Source organism: Crocuta crocuta, unplaced genomic scaffold, assembly GCF_008692635.1.
Source record: "Crocuta crocuta isolate KB4526 unplaced genomic scaffold, BGI_CrCroc_1.0 scaffold344, whole genome shotgun sequence".
Classification (NCBI taxonomy): Eukaryota; Metazoa; Chordata; class Mammalia; order Carnivora; family Hyaenidae; genus Crocuta; species Crocuta crocuta.
Genome location: NW_027533081.1, coordinates 1,333,676 through 1,355,498, shown reverse-complemented (window position 1 = coordinate 1,355,498; position 21,823 = coordinate 1,333,676). Strand labels below are relative to the sequence as shown.

Genomic DNA, 21,823 nt, shown 5'->3' with positions numbered 1-21,823 from the left:
AAAAAGCTCTCAATATATATGAACTGTTTTTATTATTATTACATAATTTTGTGCTAGCTTCCTTTTAATATGTCTTTTTGTACTCTTTTAATTAATCTTTCAAGTTGATTTTAGCACCTTGTTCTGTGCTGTTTACTCAGAATTTTGCTTCTGTTTGTTTTTGTTTTTGTTTTTTTAATCTTTTCCTGACTTATATGAGATTAATCAACTTTTCTCTGGTCTCTTCTTATACTGGTTCAGAAATTATGTTATATCTGCCTTTCCTGTTAGTGGTTACTCTTAGATTTTTAAAGGGCATAATTGATTTATTTTTTAAATCTAAAGATAGTCAGTGCCTCTAACTTCCTTCTGATTAATACAAAGACCCTATATTGTTTTAGCTCCAGTTGTTCCCCAGCTTCTGAGTTACCCATACTTGTTGTCAATTACTTTAGTTTTACTTTGTTTCACATTTCTTTTTTTATGTTTATTTTTAAGAGAGAGAGAATCCCAAGCAGGCTGAGCACTGTCACCATAGAGCCAGAAATGAGGCTTGATCTCATGAACCACGAGATCATGACCTGATCTGAAGAGTCGGATACTTGTGGCACCTGGGTGGCTCAGTTGGTTTAGCGTCTGACTCTTGATCTCGCCTCAGGTCATGATCTCATGGTTCAGAGGTGGAGCCCCCCACCAGGCTCTATGCTCACACCATGGAGCCTGTGTGGGATTCTCTCTCCTCCTCTCTCTCTACCCCTCCCCTACTCACATGTGCAAACTCTCCCTATTTCGCTCTCAAAATGAATAAATAAACTTTAAAAAAAGAAAAAAGTTGGACACTTAACTGACTGAGCCACCTAGGCTCCCCTGTTTTAACACTTCTTAAATGAATAACTTGTTTTAAGAGGTTAGCATTTATATATATTTCCTCATATGTTTATCAGTTTCTTATTTATTATTTCCTCTTGCATCCCACTTCTTTCTGGATTCGTGTTTTTATCTTTCACATACATTCTTCAGCAGCTCTTTGAGGTGAGGTTGTGTTGTTAGTGTTACACTCTATTACTCTCTGTATGAAAAGTGTAAGTTTTGCCTCCAATCCTAAATGTTAGTTTAGCTGGGTATAGATTTGTCAGTTAACAGTTACTTTTTCTCAAGACTTTGAAGATGTTATTTTATTGTTTCTGCTTGTTCCTTGCTCTGAACTGTCATATGCCTTTCCTTGGTTTGTAGGTGCATGATAAATTTTAAAACTTATTACTTGCTATGAGCACCCCACCCAGGTGGCCAGGTACCCCAGTGTGATAAGGTTAGCCTCTGCTGTAAGTTCTCATTCTTGTCCTCCCCTGACTGTGACCTAGTGACATTTCAAGTGGTCCAATGAAATTCCCTCATGCTTTTGCTTGTGTTCTCTACCCTGACCCCCAATAAAGCTCTTGCTGTGGGTCCTTGCTCCTTCTCTGCTTCCCACCCATTTGGTTGAGTGGCACTCTTGGTGCTCTTCCTGTGTGATCCCTCTTGTCACGCAAGGACTCTGTCGGTCTAGGACCTGAGTATAATACCCTTTGTTTTCCTGTGATTCCCCTGTCGCCCCTTTTGTGGCCACACCTGACTGACCTACCTAAAGGAACACAGAACAGTAGGTAATCTTCATCTCTTATTGCTTTTGAGAGCTTCTCTTTGTTGATACCCTGAGATTTCATCACATTGTGTCTAGTTATTTATTTATTTTTATTTGTCCTTTTAGGATCTCTCGGGATTTATGTGTCTGATTAATTATGGGAAGATCTCAGCCATCATCTTTGTTTAACACCTGTATTGAGATAAAATTCACACACAGTAAAACCTTGGTTTGCAAACATAATTTGTTCCAGAAACATGCTTGTAATCCAAAGCACTGCATGTCAAAGTGTATTTCCCCATAAGAAATAATGGAAACTCAGGTGATTTGTTCTACAACCCAAAAGTATTCTATAAAAATGATTACAGTACTGTAATAATAAAGAAAACACAAAATATAAAGAAAAATAAATTAACCTGCACTTAAACTTTGAAAACCTTCATGGCTGGTTCAGTGAGGGAGATGAGGGAGAGGAGGATTATTGTGTAACACAACTTTCATTATCAGTAATGGAATCACTCTATCTATTGGCTCAATGGAATCTTTTTCTTCATTGGGGGCATTGTATATGTTCATTCAGATATTGACTACAGTACTGTATTAATAAACTCGTCATATACTGCATTTAATGTAACTGGCAATAAGGCAGCAAAGGAGAGGGTCTGTACTGCAGGCAGCCTGATCTAGAATGAAGCAAAGCATTCCTAGGCTTACTCTTGTATGGAAAAGCAAAGGACTGTCCATAAGTGCTTTGAAGTGACAAAAAATACATTAGTGCCAGTTGTGGGTACCTTCCAACGTTCTGAAAAACCACTGATTACTGCAAACACTGTGGCCTAAGACTGAATATCTGAGCATGGGAGACAGTCCTGCATTGAGAGAGAGAAGAACCATTGACTCAGTTGTGCTTATGTGACATGCGGTATCATATTGCAAGTCATTGCTTATTTATCAAGTTATAATTTATTAGAAATGTTTGCTAGTCTTGGGGCACCTGGATGGCTCAGTCGCTTAAGTGTCTGACTTCAGCTCAGGTCATGATCTCACAGTTTGTGGGTTCGAGCCCTGCATCGGGCTCTGTGCTGACAGCTTGGAGCCTGGAGCCTGCTTCGCATTCTGTGTCTCCCTCTCTCTGTCTCTCCCCCGCTCACACTGTCTCTCTCAAAAATAAATAAAAACTAGGAAAAAAATTTTTTAAAAAAGTCTGCTAGTCTTGCAGAACACTCGCAGAACAAGTTACTCTCAATCCAAGATTTTAAGGTACCTTATAATTCACCCATTTAAAGTATACCATTCAGCACTTTAGTTTATTCACTGGTAAGTGCAACTATTACCACTAATTCCACATACATATACACATACATTTTGTTATATATATTTTATTCAGATTGATACTGGGTTCGTTTCAGTGATATGTGGAATGTTACCTCTGTATAACCCTATTTCCTTTCCCTTTTTCTGTGGTAATGTTATCATATACATTAGGTCTGTTAGTGTTACAAACCAACAATACATGGTTATTAATTATCACCTCCAGTCCTTTACTTAGCCCAGAACAGCTTTGCCTCCACACACCTCCTTTGGGCTTTATTGGCAAACACATACATTACATTTCTATATGTTAGAAGCCCAATATGACATTATAAACACAGTATTTTATATAGTTGCCTCTTCAATCAGTTAAGAGGGAAAAAATACTCACTGATATTGTCTTCCATAATGACATAATTATCTTTTCTGGTGCTTTTTGTTTTTTTGTATGGATTCAGATTCCTCTCTGAGAGTCTCTTGCTTTTGGCCTGAAGAACTTCCTTTAGGGTGGTTAATAAAAATGGCTTCCTTTGGTATTTCGTGTAAAGTGAGTGTGAAAGCAACATATTCTCTCGGGTCTTATCTCTCCAGGGGAAGTCTTTATTTTGACTTCAAGTTTGGAAAGCTGAGTTTGCTGGATATANACGCGGGGCTCGAACCCACGAATCGCGAGATCATGACCCAAGCGAAAGTTGGACGCTTAACCGACTAAGCCACCCAGGCACCCCTGGATATAGGATTCTTAGTTGACAGTTTTTTCTTTGAGTACATTCAGTATGTGATCCCACTGCCTTCTTGCCTCTGTTCTTTCTGCTGAGAAGTCAGCTGTCAGTCTTCTGAGGCTTCCCTTATCGGTAACAAGTCATTTCTGGTTTGCTGTTTTTAAGGTTTTCACCTTTTCTTCAGCTTTAGCACTTTTACTATGATGTGTCTGATGCGTTTAGGTTTTGTGCATTTATCCAACTTGGAGTTTGTTATGCTTCCTACATATACAGGTTTTGTTTTTCAGTGAGTCTGGCAAGTTTTCAGCCCTTATTTCTTTAGATGTTTTTTCTCCTTCGACCCTCTTCTCTCTCTTCCTGGTACTTTCATTTTGTCTATGATGGTGCACTTGATGGTGTCCTGCATTTCTCGGAGGGATGCTCATTTTTCTTCATTCTTTTTCTCTCTTCTAGCAGAGAACAATTCTATGTGAGTTTCTTGGCCTGCAAATTTCTGACCATGTGAGTTATGTAGATTTAACCCCAGTCTTTGGTGTGCAACAGACTCCTGGTTGTGAGGTTTCTGATGAGTTTTTCTAAATGTCTCTATTTAGGCACTGAAACAAACTTCTTCTCATTTCCCTTTACCTTTCACCAACCATGTGTGTTTTGGGAGAGCTGCCCCTGCCTCATCACTCTCTCTTCCCCCAGGCATCTCTTGTGTCTGCTTGCTGGCTTAGGGGTCTAACTGTTCAGCCCTCTCTTGTCCCTGGCCAAGGCTATTTCTTCCTCTAGCCCCAGGTCAGCTCTGCACAGAGTTTAATGTATATGTGTTGGGACTAGTGGACTGTCTTCACAAGCAGAACCAGCAGCTTCTTGGGAGGCTCCTTTGTGACAGATTCTCAGATGTGCCCTAGAATGGTTAATAGGCACGGCAACTGCATCTTAAAATCGAGGAAACCTCTAAGTAAACCTCTAAGCAAACCTCTAAGTTTGCTTAGGCAAACACTTAAAAGCAGATACTTCTCCATGGGCTTTTCCCCTGAATCTAGCACTCTTCTCTCCCCTAGCTGTCTGGGCTCATGGCCAGGTGTGCCCTGACCAAGTATGCTTTGTCCTAACAGTGAGCTGTAGTGACCTTTCTCAGATAGCTACTCCCTACAGCCATGGGGCCAACTCACACACTCCAGCACCAGAAGGCTCCCAGGTTGATCTTGCCAACTCCCCTGTTGTCATCTGTCCCCCAGGTGGGGAGAGTCAGGGCTCCTTGTGCTGATAATGCATACATAGAGGCATGTGTGTGCTTGTTGCAGGTCAGACGTGTGTTGACATCAAGGACAACGTGGTGGATGAAGGGTTCTATTTCACCCCCAAAGGAGACGACCCATGCCTGAGTTGCACCTGCCATGGTGGGGAGCCTGAGATGTGTGTGGCTGCCCTCTGTGAGAGGCCCCAGGGCTGCCAGCAGTACCGCAAGGACCCCAAGGAGTGCTGCAAGTTCATGTGCCTGGACCCAGGTGAGACTGGTGGTGGGTCATGAGTCTCCCTCCCTGTTCTAAGCTGGAGCCTATGTGTCTTTCTGCTTTGTCAGTAGTAGGGACCCATGAGAGCTCATGGCACATGGCATAACAACAGTGGCAGCGTTTGTTCACAGAGCTGGCCAGCTACTCTCGTGGGCATGTATGTGTCACATGACCCAGCCGCCTCTAACTGCCACCTCTCAAGTTGGCTTGTGTCAGCTCTCAGGTAACAGGTATCGTACACCAGTGAACTTGAACTTGAGTGTGGGCGTCTGTTCACAATCAGTTGTAAATGATGGCTTCAGACCTGACCTGTCTTTCTCCTCTCAAGACTAATGTCCCCATTTGAGCTCTTCCCTGAGTATGGTGATGTGGAGGATAATGACACTTTTTACTGCTTATAGTCATCGATTTTTACTGTTAAAATCTTTAAGGAAAAGATTAAATATTATCCTCAGTTTTAAGAGAAAACTCCTTTCTACCAGGTGGTGCTCTGTGGTTAAGACACTATGTAGGCATGTGGTCTCTAGATAACCCTCTTCCTTCCTTTTCCACATGCACGTGCGTGTGTGCGCATGCGCGCGCGTGCGCGCGCGCGCGCACACACACACACACACACACACACACACTAGAGAGCAGCAGATAGCAACCTACTCTGTAGGGCCATTAGTGGGCATCACACCCCATACAGCATGCTGGATTGTTCTCCACACTGAGTTGGCATCTCTGTGAATTCATGATATTAAGAGAAATGTAAATCAAAAACATGAATTTGTTTTTTATCTTGGCTGCTGCAGTTTGAGAGAGACATGGGCAGAAACTTGTGGAAGTTCCTGAGCTTGTGGACCTTGTAGAAGAACAACCTGGGCAGGGTGTGTTGGCCATCTCCATCCTCCAGGGCCCCTGTGGAGGACATACTGGTTTGCCCAGTGCTGGTGGGACAGCTGGAGCTAGCACATGAGGGCCACAACGAGAGCTTCCGTGTCTCTGCATGCCAGGAGGGCTTCTGGGGAGAGTGCAAAGTAGTGTCAGACAGTGTCTGAGATTTGACCGAATCAGACACTCTGGCACATGTCCCAAATGTGCAGTCAAGTATGGAGAGTACAGAGGAGCCTACCAGGGAACATGGAGTTCAGTGAGAGTACACTTGGGCCCCAGGGTAGTTGCTATCTGCTTGTATAGGATGCATTCCTATGGGATTCTGACAAGCACCTATTCAGTGCTTACCAGGTCTCCTGTGTCTTGGCCCCATCACTCTAAGCCTCCAGTTCATTTACTTTCCATATGAATCCAACTCTGGCTTTCACAAGCCACATCACCTGGACTTCTCATTCCAATTCTTAGGAGTCTACCAGTGTTGCCTTACCTCTCCATCCAGACTTTGTAAGAACGACCAGACTTTTATAAGGCCATGAGAGCCTGCCCAGCCCTGAGGACTTCTCAGCAGAGCAGGGCCCTCAGGGCCTCTGGATGAGACTATAGCTGCTGCAAGCTATTCTCCTGTGCTGTCAGAGCAGCTTATCTAGGGCCTCTCCCTGCCTCTTGCTTCAGCCTCACTTTTACAGGGTCCTAACTGCTTCCCACGTTGGAGTGTTTTCTCTTGGCAAGTACCTGTATTCCAAAAAGGACAGAGACCCTGCCACCCAAACTGGGGACACTGGGAAAGCATCCCCTTAAACAAGGCAAGGATATCTGCTCTCACCACTCTGTTCAGGGTTGTACAGGAGGTCATTGGCTATGCTAAAAATGAAATGGTATCCAGACCAGAAGGGAAAAATGAAATAATCTTTTTTTTAGTAGATTACGTGATTGTCCACATAGAAAATCCCAGAGATCTACAGGAAAGATACTGAAACTAGTAAATGTGTTTAGCAAGGTCTCCAGATACATGATCAATATATAAAACTCTGTTGTTTTTATGTATACTACTTATGAACAGTTGGAAATTGAATTTTCTAAGAAAAGTACCACTTACAGTACCAAAAACCATGGAATCCTTAAGGATTATACAAATGTCTGCACAATCTGAATGCTGCAAACCATAAAATACTGATGAAAGAAATCAAAGGTGTAAATAAAAGGAGAGGTATACCATGTTCATCGATCATTAGGCAGTTAATTCCCCCAAATTATCTTTGGATACAATGCAGTCCCAACCAAAATTCCAGCAGACTTGGCAGACATCGATAAAATGATTCTAAAATTTATGTAGAAAGGCAAAGGAATTAGAGTAGACAAAACAGTGTTAAAAAGTTGGAGGATTCATGGTACTTGATTTAAAACTTAGTGTACAGTCCTAGTAAACAAAACAGTGCAGTATTATCAAGAGATATATAGGGGTGCCTGAGTGGCTCAGTTGGTTAAGCGTCCAACTTCGGCTCAAGTCATGATCTCATGGTTCGTGGGTTTGAGCCCCACATCCAGCTCTGTGCTGACAGCTCAGAAGCTCGGAGTCTGGAGCCTGCTTCAGATTCTGTGTCTCCCTCTTTCTCTGCCCCTCCCCCACTCATGCTCTGTCTCTCTCTCTCAAAAATAAAAATAAACATTAAAAATTTTTTTTTAAAAAGAGCTATATAGATCAGTGGACTCTAGAGTCTAGAAATAGCCCCCACACTTACTTGGTCAACTGGTATTTGACAAAGGTACAAAGGCAATTAAATGGAGAAAGGATAGTCTTTCAACAAATGGTACTGGAAAATTGGACATCTATATGCAAATATATACACATGCACACACCTTAAATTTGTATACAAATTAACTCAAGGGGCACTTGGGTGGCTCAGTTGGTTAAACGTCTGACTCTTGATTTTGGCTCAGGTCATGATCTCACATTTCATGGGATCAAGTCCCATATCAGGCTCTGCACTGACAGTACAGAGCCTTCCTGGGATCCTCTCCCTCTCTCTCTGCCCCTCCCCTGCTTTCTCTCTCTCAAAATAAATAAGTAAACTTAAACATTTTCTTTTAATTTTTTAATTAACTCAAAATTGGAAAACTTCTAGAAGAAAATATATCTCTAAAAAAATAAAGTCTGTTAAAAGAAAATAGAAAACATGGGAAAATCTTTGTGACCTTGGGATAGGCAACATTTATAGCTGACATCAAAAGTATGATCCACAAAAGAAAAATTGATAAATTAGACTTCATCAGAATTGAAAACTTCTGCTTTTTGAAAGTTGCTTAAGGAAATGAAAAGATGAGCCACCAGCAGAGAAAAATATTTGTGAAACACAAGTCAGACAGAGTCTTGTATTCAGAATATATAAAGACTCTACAAACTCAATAATAAGAAACCACCCCCATTAAAAAGTGGGGAGGGGCGCCTGGGTAGCTCAGTCAGTTGAGCATCTGACTCTTGATTTCGGCTTAGGTCATGGTCTGTCCCACAGTTTGTGGGTTCAGGCTCCACATTGGGCTCTACATTGACAGTGCAGAGCCTGCTTGGGATTCCGTCTCTGCCTCTCTATCTGCCCCAACCCCTCTCACATGCACACGTGTTCTCTTTCTCAGAATAAATAAACTTTTTTTTAAGTGGGGAAAAGATTTAAAATGACACTTCACCAAAGTGTCATGATGGCAGTCAAACAGCTGAAAAGATGTCCAACACTAGGGAAACATTGAATGCACTTGAGCCACCACACGTCATGGAAGACTGAAATAACAACTGCCAACCTTGAGTAGTGGCTGAGGCACAGAGCAACTGTCCCTCTCACAGTGCTCTCCATTCCCCTCCTCACTGGTGCCCTGGGGAAGCCTGGGGTCACAAGGCTCCAAGAAGTGAGAGGAGGTGCCAGCAGTGCATCTGCCAGGAGCAGAGCCCACGTTAGAGTCCAGGGCATTGGCCTCTGATTCCTGCTGAGCTTCTGCTTCACCAGCTATCTCTGACAGAGATTTGAAACCATTAACCATGTAAGCAAGCTCAGTGAAATGGTTAAGTTCCTTATCACTGGCGTTCTTCATGCACAGACTGGGCAGCTACGTGAAAAGGACGTGGGATGGCTCAGGCATCAGACCAAGGGCCAGGCCAGGTGGGCTTCAGGGCACCTTCAATTCCAACAGCATCTGCCCCGGCGAGACATGCCCTCTGGGGCCCAAGGGCAAACTAAGGACCAGTAGCCTGGAAGACAAAACACTGCCCCATCTGATACCGTCAAGAGCCCCCAAGGGGCGCCTGGGTGGCTCAGTTGGTTAAGCGTCTGACTTTGGCTCTGGTCATGATCTCACAGTTTGTGGGTTTGAGCCCCGCATCAGGCTCTGTGCTGACAGCCGGCTAAGAGCCTGGAGCCTGCTTCCGATTCTGTGTCTCCCTCTATCTCTGACCCTCCCCTGCTCATGCTGTCTCTCTCTCAGAAATAAATAAAAAAAACATTTAAAAACAAATTTTTTTTAAAAAGAGCCCCATGGAGGGACCAGCTGTGGTGAGTCCCCAGGGATCTAAGAGCTGGCTTCTGACCCTAGGACAATGCTGTCTTCTTTGTGTCTGACTACAGGTGGCTTTCTTCAGGAGATGTTCCCTCCTTCCTGGTAATCATCATGGAAGTATGGTCAGGGGCCTTGACTGTGTCCTTGGGTTTTAGAAGTGATTAAGAGTCATTGCAAAGGGGTTCCTCCTTTAGGTGTTTCCTTGGGATCTCTGAGCTGGCCACCAATTAATAGACTTGTCAGTAGCCCCCTGGGCTGACAGACTTCCTCCCACAGCCAGAGACAGAATGTTCCCTTGAGTCTGGAAGAGGATCAGAGGCACCAAAAAAAGCAGCTAATTGGTGAGAGGATGTATCCTTTCCACATATTTACTTCCCAAGTGTTGTCAGCAATAAATGCAACTTTGAGGGAAGCTTTCTGACCCCAGTGGGAGGAGGGCAAGTGTGAGCTCTGACCATCTGCATTGGTATGGATTGCTATGACAGTCCTTGGCCCTTCCACCCACACAGAGTCCTGCTTCCTGTGGATATGTGTCCCTCTCTCAGTCTCCTCCTCCCCCACCCCCCTTACCTCCCACACTGAAGCCACCCTGGCCTTCCCTCTGGGTTTGTGGAGACATGCATTCCTGGGACCACTTCCTCATTCTGCTCTGCTGTGACTTGGTAAAAGTGGCTCATCTCATCTAGGTGAGAGCCCCTGGGCATGTCCGTCGTACTGTACGCACTCAGCCAATGCAGGTTTTCTCCCCTCACACCTCGTCCCATGATCATCGTCTGTGCCCTTACCCACAGCAGCCCCACAGCAAGCACCTAACCAGCACCGGTGTGCACCAGGGCAAGGCAGGGTGTCTCCATGTCAGCATCGTCAACATTTGGGGCTTTCTGTGCACAGCAGGATGTTGAGCAGCATCTGTGGCCTCTACCTACTAGATGCCAGTAGTGTCTCCACCCCTTGAGTGGTTGATGATGACCAAGAGAGTGTCGGCATTGCCAAGTGTTCCCTGGAAGTTGCAGAGTCTCCTGGGAACATCCCTGGTCTAGAGACCAGCGGCTCCATCATATTTGCCTGCTTTTGTACTGTGTGGTCGCGGGCACAGGGGCCCATAACACAGCACCCTCCAGCTTTTAGGCAGAAGGGGCGCATCACCTGGCACTCAGGAGTGCTAGGCTGGAAGGTGAAACATCTTTCCTGGCCCACGATTTGCTTCTCTCCTTTGATGTTACCACAGTAGTCTTAATTTTCAGCTGTTTCATTTCTCCCATCTCTCCTAAGATCGTCAAGTACAGGGAATCAGGAAGCAAGCTGCCTTTTCCACATAGCTGCCTGGTGGTGAAGGGCCCCGTGGCCTTCCCATAGCACCAAGCACTGGGGGTCAGGCTCTCCTCTTCTGAGAAGAGCCAATTTCTTTCCTCTTCCTGTAACAGATGGCAACAGCCTGTTCGACTCCATGGCCAGTGGGATGCGTCTCATCGTTAGCTGCATCTCCTCCTTCCTCATCCTGTCGCTGCTGCTTTTCATGGTCCACCGGCTTCGCCAGAGGCGCCGGGAGCGCATTGAGTCCCTGATTGGAGCAAACTGTGAGTGAGCTTGGCCCTGCCTATGACAGCCACAGTGGGGGCCCCACTCCAGGCTATGTCCCCTTTAGGGTGGGAGGGCACTGGAACCAGGAAGGGGGCAAGGGAAGGAGAGGGTGTTGATGATAGGGGTGCCCTGGGGTGTCCCTGTCCCAGCCATTTACCTGCTTCTGGGCTGAGCGCATACCTGGGAAACTGGAGGAGCTGTCCTTGGGACCCAAAAGCAGGCCATAGATGTGTGGAGGGAGGGGCGCACCTCAGTGCCAGCTGCCCCAGGCTCCCTGTCCCGCCAAACCTTGAAACAGGACAGGCAGTTGCCCCTGTATTTTAGATGGGTGACATTACCTTTTCCGACAGCCTGGGCCATGAGTGGGTCACCTGCTGGGGGCAAAGAGGGCAGAGCAGCAGACGTCTATAACTGTTAGGCAGCTTAGAGTGACTCGCCCTCCTTAGCGTGAGTTCTCTGCAGCGAGAGAGTTCTCTACTGTGGCCTGTGCCCTTAGTAGAGCTGCTGGGATCGCCCCTTGTGTCAGTGAGCAAGCTGTGCTCCCCAGCGCCCAGTCCCTTCGTCTGTGTGGGGAGCAGTGGGATGGGTGCACACCCTTGGGGGAGAGCCCTAAATCAAGGTGGCAGGAATGCAAAGGCACCGTGCCGCTGCTGTTGGGGGCCTTACAGCACAGCCATTCCCCAGACCCTCAGCTCTCACCAGGTCACCTACAAAGACACTCGAGCTGGAGAGGTATGGTGAGGACTGGGCAGCAGAAGTGGCAGGATGTCATGATGGGCCGCACATGGGTGACGGGCAGGGACTCACTGAAGGAGAGGGTCCCCGTCAGAGCTTCAGGGCTCTCGTGTGGGCAGCTGGGCACATGAGTGTGACAGTCGGGATGTACGATGCCCTGGGCCTTTCTTTGGGTGACTCGGCTCTGTTGCTTGTCTCTCCCTCCTGTTGCCCAGTGCACCACTTCAACCTTGGCCGGAGGATCCCCGGCTTTGATTATGGCCCAGATGGGTTCGGCACCGGCCTCACGCCACTACACCTTTCTGACGACGGAGAAGGCGGCACGTTCCACTTCCATGACCCTCCTCCTCCCTACACCGCATACAAGTACCCAGACATCGACCAGCCTGATGATCCGCCGCCACCCTATGAGGCCTCCATTAACCCCGACAGTGTGTTCTACGACCCTGCAGGTGCTTCCCCCCAGGGACAGGGAACCAGCACATCACCAGGCTCCCACTGTTTGCAGCCAGAGGCCCACTTGTCCTCCTCCCCAGTACACAGGACCTCCACTTCTTCCTGGCCTTCTGCTTCTCTTTGGCTTTCCCTTTAAGGTGGAACCACCACCTGTCGGTGGGTGGGCTCTTCCCAGTGTTGCACATGACCACGGGCAGTGGCCATGCTGCCACTTGCCTTCCTCCCAGGATCACCTGTTAGCAGGCAGCCTTTGGGGCACACTCAGCTGGGCAATATGGAGAGATGGGGAGCCAGGTGCTGGCGGTTGTGGGGACAGGGCTGGCCCAGAGCTGCCAGGTGCCTGCCCAGAGCCAACTGCTGGGCCACAGAGACACATGTGCATAGGTGGTAATCTGTAGAGACACCTTTGTGACCTTCCCTCCTGTCAAAGCAGCTCTGTGAAATGGGAAGAAAGCACTGGTTCTAGGATGTTGGCCTTACTGCTGGAGTCTGTTGTCCATCTGGTACCATGGGAGATCAAGCCTCACAGGGCTGTGTCGTACAGAGGGAACGCCAGGTGCCTCGCCCATTGCCTAGCTTGCCCCCGGTGTGCAGCTCAGGTGTCCCATCCCACTTGCCTGCACGTTAACACCCTCTGACATGCACACAACCCCCTGCGGTACGACAGGCAGGGACCCACTCCAGGGTGGCCGGCTCCTTGCGCGCCCACACGGCACAGCAGAATGGGCGTTGTGGGGCCAGCGCCGCTGTGCTCTTGGGCCTGTCTGTTCGCTGGTACTGCCCCTCCGTGGTCTGCAGGCAAGACCTGGTTTGACCCCGCACACGCAGATGGTCTCAGTCTGCTGTCCAGGGAATCAGGGTAGAACAGGCTCCCTGCCAGGGATGCGGCTCGGGGGGTAGTGGGGCCCAGACGCCTGCATGGAGCAGGCTGTGAGGAAGCAGTTGCTCATGGGCCAGGGTACCAGGACTGCTGAGGCTGGGGGGACAGGCGCCCCATGCCCCCAAGCTGTCAGAGAAAGCCTGAGTAATAAGGAGCAGGCATGCTGAAAGGAGCGGGCTGCCACAGAGCCCCCCTCAAACCAGAGATTTCTGCAGGCCCCGGTGAGGTTTGTGGAGCTGCCTGCTCTGGTCCTGTCTCCTACATTCTCGTCCCCATATTCCAGCCACAGCGCCTGGTCTGGGGGCTGTGTCCCCTGTTCCGCCTGCCCACATCCGGCCCAGTAACTCCCTCGTGTCACATGAGCCCTGCTTCAACCTCCAAGTCTGAGAGGACTTTCTTTCCCTCTCCCCCCATTTGTTCTGCAGATTCTGTCAAAACCTTCCCCCCCATATCACATGCCATGGCTTGCTCACAGCTGTACCCCTGTACCTTGCCCCAGCCCAGGTGGCAAAGGTAGGGAGGTGAGCACAGCTTCCCCCTCCTCCCAGTACCATGGGAACATTCAGCAGGAGAAGTGTCCCCTGTTTCTCTCCAGCCCACCCTCTTCCCCGTGCCAGGTCTCCCATCCTGCTGATTCCCTTCTGTCTCCCTGCAGACGACGATGCCTTTGAGCCAGCAGAGGCCAGGCCGCCGACCCCTGGGGATGGTGGCGGTGAAGGTGCATCACCCCGGCGCCTAGAGCACCCTGTGCCCGCCGCAGGGACCTCTCTGGCAGACCTGGAAGACTCAGCTGACAGCAGCAGTGCCCTACTTGTGCCCCCTGACCCTACGCAGAGTGGGAGCACCCCAGCCACAGAGGCGCTGCCCGGGGGCGGCCGCCACAGCCGCAGTTCCCTCAATACGGTGGTGTAGAGATGGCCCAGCCCATGGCCCCAATGGGCGGAGAGCACCTTTTTGCTGACGAGAAAACACTGATCCCCGTGGGAGACTTGAGGGGCCCCCAAGTGAGCCTGGACCCAGCTGCACTGCTGCACACCCGCTAACGGCGTGCATGTGCGAGTAGAGACCACACCGGCCTCCCGAGGGAGCAAACACCTGCACCGAGTCTCCTTGGGGGCTCCATAAACATGCTTAGCTTTGGGTCCCTGTCTTTTTCTTTCCAAGTGGCAGGAGAATGACGAAGTTTGTTCAGACCACACGTTTCAGAAGTAGGGAACAAAGAAGGCACTGCAGGCTTGGGCAAGGGCCAGACCACACCTGGCTTTGGTGGGCCTGCTCGCTGCAGCGTGCCATCCAGAGGAGCCTGCCAGCCGGCCCCTGAGCCCCGGGGCTGCCACGTGTGCCTCGCTAGCCGCTGCTCAGGAGGGGCGCTTCCGGGCACCGCTGTGTTTGTGACTGTCAGTATTGTCTGGCCAGTTGGTCTGCCTCAGGGTAGATGCCCTTGGAGGTTACTATAGTGGCTGCCCCCCGGTCCAGCCATGAACATCAGGGGTGACCCTACCCTGGGCTGGGGGCTGGCCTGGGCCTCTGGCATCCGAGGCCCTGAGAGGGGGTCTTAGAAGGACGTTGAACTCTCCACTCTTTCCAGCTGGGTCTCGGTGAAGCCCAGTTCTGTGCCAGGAGGCCCTGGCACCCCACCCTGTCATTTTTCTCCCCAGCATTGCTGTGCATGGCTCCCCCAGGAGGCAGCCCTGGAGCTGGGCCAAGTCCCCTAGCCACGCATGCGTGTCCTGGCCCTGGATCCTCCTTTGGGGGTTGGGGGCTGAGCCAGCTCCTGTCTGCTACCCTCTGGAGCCCCCACTCCTATTGAATTTGCTCTTGGGTCTGGCCTAGCCCCCACCCCATCTTGTTTGTGCCATAAAGGGTTGTTTCTTTGGGAGGAGGGGTGGCTGAAATTAATGCCCTGGGCTGTGTCCATCTCCCAAAAGTCCACTTGCACCACCACCACTGAGCCGAGTGCCCAGTGACCGCATGCCACCTTCCTGCCCTCAGCAGCTCGGGGTGCTGGGTTCCCTGCCCAGGGGCCTTTTGACCAAGGGACACTGTCACCCGCTCCTGGGCAGTGGTCTTGTCTCCTGACACGGGGCTTTTAGCATTTCTGAGGTTTGGAGATTAAGCGGGTTCTGTGCGATTTTTAGCACATCCATATCTTTTCTACGTTGAATGTCTGGATCTTTTCTTTCTTTGTGTACGCGTGTGTCTGTGTGTGTGTGTACATACGTGTCCAAGTTCTGCAGGTGGTGGCGGTACACCAGGATTCGGCCATGGAGCCCCACTTTCCCAGGCCAGCCATGGCATCTTGGGCAGCGCCGAGGCGTGGCCAGGTCTGCACCTCTTCTCCTTGGCTGAGAGCATGGAGCCCTGCTCCTGGTCCCCCTTGTAGCCTTTCCGGACCAGCACGCAGTGACGAGGGCATTGACTAGAAGTGGGTGTGTCTGTGGTGCTTTGTAGTGACAGACCTCGGTGGCACAGTCCAGTCCTAGGCATGTTCTTACACTCTCCCGTTGGAAACCCATTGTGTTCTTCCAGTATGGAATGAGAATTTTGAGTTGCCCCACAGAACTGTCATCCCCCAAGCTGGCCACAGGTGTGAATTTCGAACTGCCTGTCCAGGCTCACAGGATCCAGAGTGCTGGAGGCAGGACTCAGGCAGGCGGGCTGCATGCCAAACAGGCCTGAACTCCCCTTGCCATAGGGCTGATACTTCAAGAACGCACCCTGGGCGCCTGTGCCCCACTTTGGCTGCTGAAGACAAAGCAAGACGCTTGTTGTGCCTCCAGCGTGCTGGGCTCAGGGCAGCCCAGGCAGCCGAGGTCTAGAGCAGCAGCCATGGGTCTTTCTTGTGCCAGATGAGTGTCCTGAGTGTGTCTGCGTGGAGTGACCACCTCAGTGGAGCACATGGGGCCTGATGTCAACAGCCAAGAGTCCTTCACAGCGCCCCTGTCTCTGGCCCAGGCCTCAGAACCACGTGTTGAGGACAGAGCAGTTGGCACAAGATGTTTGGGACTGGGGAACTCCCTTTGGGGACCGAAGGACCACTGAGGCCAATCAGGCATGCAGGAGTCATTGAGGAGGTGGCCTGAAGCATGGTGGGCCCGCTTATGGACTGGCCAGGGTTCTGTCCCAGCACCAGGGTGGTGCTCAGCCCACTGGTGTCCTTGGGCTGCACAGAGGCCTACACGCTGCATGTGCAGGAGCAGGTGCCCCGGAGCCGAGCTCTGCCGGAGGGCAGTTGTGAGGGGAACAAGGTGAGGGAGCTGGGGTCTACCTGGCTGCCCTCGGCCTCCTGTTCAGTTGCCACCCTTTGTAAGTTCTGACTGTGCTCCAGGGTCCGATGAAGAATCCCGAGGCCAACCCGAGCTGAGACTCTTGTGCTCCTGTGAGAGACTGGGCCCCCAGAGGTACAGGCCAGGCTCTTGGGAGGGGCCTCTTCCCCCAGGACCCGACTTACGGTCCTGATGGAGGAGGGAGTTGATACTGTACATTGTCTTGATGCCTGTTTTTTATGTTCTCCTTTCACTAAGGGTTTTTAGTTTGGGTTTATTTTTGGTTGGGTTGGCACTAATCCTTTTCTTAAGATGCTGTGAGAACCATTTCATCCAAATGCCAAATAAATTTGTGTTCTGGAAGAGGTGTGATCAGTCCTTGGTGTGACCCAGGTTGGGATGGGAGACTCCAGCCAGGCTGAGGCTGCGGCACAGTGGCAGAGATGGGTGGATGGGGGAATTGGGGCATCTGGGCAGGCCAGGCCGGGGTGCGGGGTTCCAAGATGCCCCTCTCACCATGGTCCTTTCGGTAATTTCCCAGTTTGTGATGGAAGGACAAAGGGGTGTCCAGGGAACTCAACCTCAGGTGGGCCCTTGTGCTCACCTTCCTAAACCAGCATCCTGGCTCCAGGCTGGGCAGGGGGATCCTGGGGGCCAGACAGACAAGGGGCCAGGGTTAGAAAAGGAACAGGGAGTTGCTTGGTGTGGATAGGAGCTTCGAGGACAGGGTCCCTCATTCCTGAACATAGCTGCTAGGGCAATGGTAGAGTCCTGGGTGCCATCAGCACTGCTGACAGTGCCCCTTCCCCAAAGTGGGGAGAGCCTGGCCCTCTGGGGATTGGAAAAAGATATCCCCCAAGGCCACCCCATCTCCCTTCAAACCGCAGCCGTGCTCACATCCACAGGCACACACATACTGGGTAAAGAGCTTTCCGGTGTCGCTTTCTCTCCCAGCTACACCAAGAGGCAGCAAAATCAGCTCCACTTTCTAGGAGAGTGAATTGAGGGAGCTGAGGCTCAGGCCACAGCCTGGAGTCAGAGCTTCAGGAGCTGCTGGGGAAGCCTGAAGTCCCCACCAGACAGGTGCCAGGCTGAGTGGGAGAGCTCAGCTTCCCAGAGACCTGTTGGTAGAGTGATCCCCCAGAGGAGAGCCTTGTCCTAGGTGTGCAGGGGGGATACCTATACAAGAGAGGCTGTGGTCTTGGGGGTTGGGGGGGCCAGGCCCACAACAGAAAGGAAATACACTCTCCACCCCAGCCTTGAGAGTCAAGGCACTGGGATTCAAAGTGCCCTCCCCTTTCATTTCCATCCTTATCTGGCAGCCTTGGCATGTCACTCCTGGTCCCCAGCCTCTGTTTCCTCCTGTCTAAGTGGGCATAATAGCACCCCCCCCCAATTAATTGGTGGAGTCCATTTAAAGCGTCTTGCTCCAGTAAATGCCAGTGATTGTTGCTGGAACACAGCCGCAGCCCTGGGATCAGAGCATGTGCCTGGTGATCTCAGACCTGTCGTTGCTGGTGGCCCTGACTGGACGCCGCCCCCTCCGACCCTCTCTGCAGTGGCCTGCCAGAGAGCCCACAAGACTTAGCCACGCCCCTAGCCCACCCCGCTCATAAACAGCCTCCTAGCCTGCCCCGCTGTTCTCTGGCACTTCCCAGTCCTCTGGAATCAAGGTGGTTGCTGCACCATGCAGTCTCCTGGCTTTGCACTCGCCTTCCTCACTGTGCCACTGGTAGTGCGCGGGAACTCGGAGGGTGAGCACCTGGACCCTGCCCATCCATTCTCGAATCTACCCTCCCTTGCAGCTCCCCCTTCTCCCTTTAAAGCCCTACCACTGGGGGGTTTCTTTGGGGGAGGAGATATTGGGGTCTTGGGCAGGAGAGGAGGGTCTGTCCTAGCTTCCTCTGGCCTAAGCCCTACGCCCCATTCTTGGACCCTGGCTGGGATGGAGCTCAGAGAGGACCCAAATGGCTGTCCTTCCTCTCAGTCTCCTGTCCACTGTCCACAGGCACCTGGTGCTACGACTCCCGGGACCCAAAATGTGGTGAGGACAGAGTGTCGTGTGGGGCTATGTGGGATCAGTCTTTGTCCTGTGGCCACTAGACAGTCTGGTGCTGCATGAACCAAAAGCACTGTGCATGCCGAGCTTCCGTGGTCTCTGCAGGTTTCTGTCTGGAGTCCTGGGCCACAGTGGCTGTCTGGGCACCAGGCAGCAAGGCTGTGACTGCCCCCCTGCCTGTGTGTCTGGGTCTGTTGCTGGTGTGATCTCCAGTCCTGGCATATGTGCCAAGCTTTTTGTATCAGTGGGGCCTGTAAGCCTGTCAGCGTGGTCAGCCTATGTCTGAGCAAGCGATACAGGTCCCAGTGTGGGTGTGTGACTGTCGTGCCGGAAGACCCTTCCACCCCCATCCCCTGTGGGGCACTCTAGCTGCAGGTGACTGTCAGAGTACGGCCCAAACCAGGTGGTGCCTACCTATGTGAGAGTGTTGCAAACACTGTGGCCAGGCTAGGTCGGGGTATGTGTGGCAGTTGTGACCTGTCCAGGTGTGTGGGGCAGCAGGAAGGAGCTTCTTGAGGTTGGGCCATTCTCTGGATGTGTGCAGGAGGGAGGGAGGGAGGCACTGCCTTTCTCTATTATCCCCACGTTACCCTCCTAGTACCCCCCGACAGATCCCTGACCTTTATCCCTCAGGCCCCACCCACTGGAAGGAGATGGCCCCTGCCTGTGGGGGCCCAGCCCAGTCCCCCATCAACATCGACCTTCACCTTGTCCAGCGGGACCCCACCCTGGGACCCTTCATCTTACAAGGCTACAACTCAGCACCTCCAGGCCCGTGGACCCTGGAGAATGATGGCCATACAGGTCAGTACCCTGCAGCCAGGACCCCCCCTCCCCCCACCGACACAAGCTGAAACCCAACATACCCACAAGGATCAAAATCTCCACAAAGAGCACATGAACATCCATACTCATTGGTAAAAACACCCCCAACATGTGTATGAACCACCACCTTGCAGGTGTCAGGATCCCCCTATCAATAGCAGTCAGCCATTGACCCTGAGGACCAGAAGTCAAGACACTCCCAGAAGTCAGAGCCCCCCACAGCACCAAGATGCCTCGGAAGTCGTCACAGCCCCCCAATACCACACACAGCTGTGGTGGGTCAAAACTCCCACCACAGCAGGGCCACCCTCTCCCCCTCCATTGCACGGTAGGTTTTTTCCACTGCCATCTGCTGACCACCAGAAGATCAGATGAGGTCCCTATTCCGTGGAAGCCCAGCCAGGGAGCAGACTGGCCCGAAGGGACCCCGTGCAGGCACCCTGTGCCCTAATAGCACACATAAGGGCAAGCGTATGGAGGGTAAAAATGTCATGTGCTCCTTCACCCCCAGTGCTGCTCCACATAGACGCTGGCCCACAGAGCCACCTGGAGATTCGGGGTGCCGGGCTGCCACTCCCTGCCTACCGTGCACTGCAGCTGCACTTCCACTGGGGGGCCCCTGGTCGAGCAGGTTCAGAGCACAGCCTGGATGGGCGGCGCCGCGTCATGGAGGTGGGCTTGGGTATGGGGTAGGGTGGTGGGTGTGCCCTGTGGAAGGAGCAGCTCGTACCTCTCATGGTCTGTGCCTCTCCAGATGCACGTGGTCCACATGAACACGAGGTACCAGAGCATGGGGGAAGCTCGAGGCCACCCCGATGGGTTCGCCGTGCTGGCGGTGCTGTTGGCGGTGAGGGAGAGGCTGTGTGATCCCTGGCAGTGAGGGAGAGACAGAGTTGTTCTGTGACTCCTCGTGCTTCCCAGAAAAAGGGTCTGCAGAGGGGGCAGACTGGGCCTGTAGAGTCTTGGTGGGGCTGCTGGGGGAGTCTATAGGGTTAGTAGGATTTAAAGGGTTCTGTGGGAGGATGGGGCGGAAGAGAGGTCCCGGATCTGCAGGGTCAGTGGGGGGTGACCCTCACCCCAGCAGACCTCCCAGCTGCCCCCCAGTGGGAGCCTACCCTCATCCCACTTACAGTCTCCCCTAGACTGCCCCCTCTCAGATTTTCCCTTTGGAGACCCACCCACTCAGAACTTTTCTCACTTGGAGCCCCCTCCTCAGGAGCAGGACGCTGACAACGCCAACTTCTCCGCCCTGGTGTCCAGCCTGAAGAACGTGTCTGAGCGCGGTGAGGAGCCACGAGGTCGCACCCGGGGCTGGGGGTTGCTGGGGGGCCAGAGGCGGCCGGGCACAAGGAGGCCGATTGCAATCCCAGCTCCCCTCCCCGGCTCAGGGGTCTCGGTGAACCTGGCATCCACCTTCCCGCTGGCCTCGCTGCTGCCGGGCGCCTCCGGCCTCTCGCGCTACTACCGCTACTCGGGATCGCTGACCACGCCCGGCTGCGAGCCCGCGGTTGTGTGGACAGTCTTCGAGGACGCGGTACCCATCGGGCGCGCACAGGTGGGGCCCCCACCCTTTCCCTGGGCGGTGCTGCCCTCCACCCTCCCTCCTGCAGCCCCGGCCCGCCCACGTCTTGACCTGTCTCTGCTCTGAACCCTCAGGCGGCCCAGTTCCAGACCGTGCTCCAGGCTGGGCTCCCCGGCTCAAGCCCTGCGCCGCTCACTGAGAACTTCCGCCCGCAACAGCCTCTCGGGGGGCGCAGGGTCTCGGCCTCTCCTGGCGCCTCCATCCGCGCGGCAGCCTCGGTGCCCGCCCCGACCCTAGCCCGTGTGCACGCGGCTCTGCTGGGCCTGGGGCTCAGCCTGTGGCTCTGGCAGAGGCCCTAGGAGTCAAATTCGACCCCTTCCCGCAATAAACGATACAGAGTGACCTTGGCCTCACATATCTTGCGGGGGTGGGGTGGGAACGCACTACCTCTCCCGCGGAGGCCTCAGTGTGCCTGCCATACAACAGGGGACCCCTGAGGGACCCTCCGCCACCCCATCACATCCAGTCCCAGACTCCCTCCAGAACACAGACCTCCCCTGATCCGTCTGATTCCCCATTTCCAAGGAGAAATACTAGCAGGTCTTGGAAACGCCACATCTTAAAGTCTAATACTACACATTTTATTAAAAAAAAAAAAAAAAAAAAAAAAGAAAGCTGGCTGAGTGACCCCAGGACGGTGCGCTGTTAAATGATGACTTCAACTGAAGTTTCCAAAGCCAGGAGGAGAGAAGCTACTGGTTCCAGGCTCTGCCGCGGGCTGTGTTCGGTGGAGTGGGTCTGGGTGACAAGGACAGCTAGTGAAGGGCTCTCTGTGCAAAGTGAAACCCACTCCCAGGTGACACTGGGAAGTTAGGCTCTGGAACCTGAGTGTAGAGTGACACTTTCTGGAGGGACAGTGGTGTCCAGGTGACTGCCTGTGGTGAG

General features: G+C 51.9%; 1 protein-coding gene across 1 annotated transcript in view; it reads left to right on the top strand.

Annotated features, from left to right (window-relative positions):
- DGCR2 (DiGeorge syndrome critical region gene 2) overlaps nt 1-21,280 on the top strand; it is a 104,277-nt gene extending 82,997 nt beyond the window's left edge. The window contains exons 8-16 of the mRNA XM_077745924.1: nt 4,926-5,129; nt 10,979-11,131; nt 12,086-12,322; nt 19,165-19,335; nt 19,868-20,028; nt 20,111-20,203; nt 20,573-20,639; nt 20,745-20,911; nt 21,013-21,280. Coding sequence (XP_077602050.1) covers nt 4,926-5,129; nt 10,979-11,131; nt 12,086-12,322; nt 19,165-19,335; nt 19,868-20,028; nt 20,111-20,203; nt 20,573-20,639; nt 20,745-20,911; nt 21,013-21,237 — 1,478 coding nt within the window. The 3' untranslated portion in view covers nt 21,238-21,280. The remainder of the gene's footprint in view (nt 1-4,925; nt 5,130-10,978; nt 11,132-12,085; nt 12,323-19,164; nt 19,336-19,867; nt 20,029-20,110; nt 20,204-20,572; nt 20,640-20,744; nt 20,912-21,012) is intronic.
- The last annotated feature ends 543 nt before the right edge of the window (nt 21,281-21,823 follow it).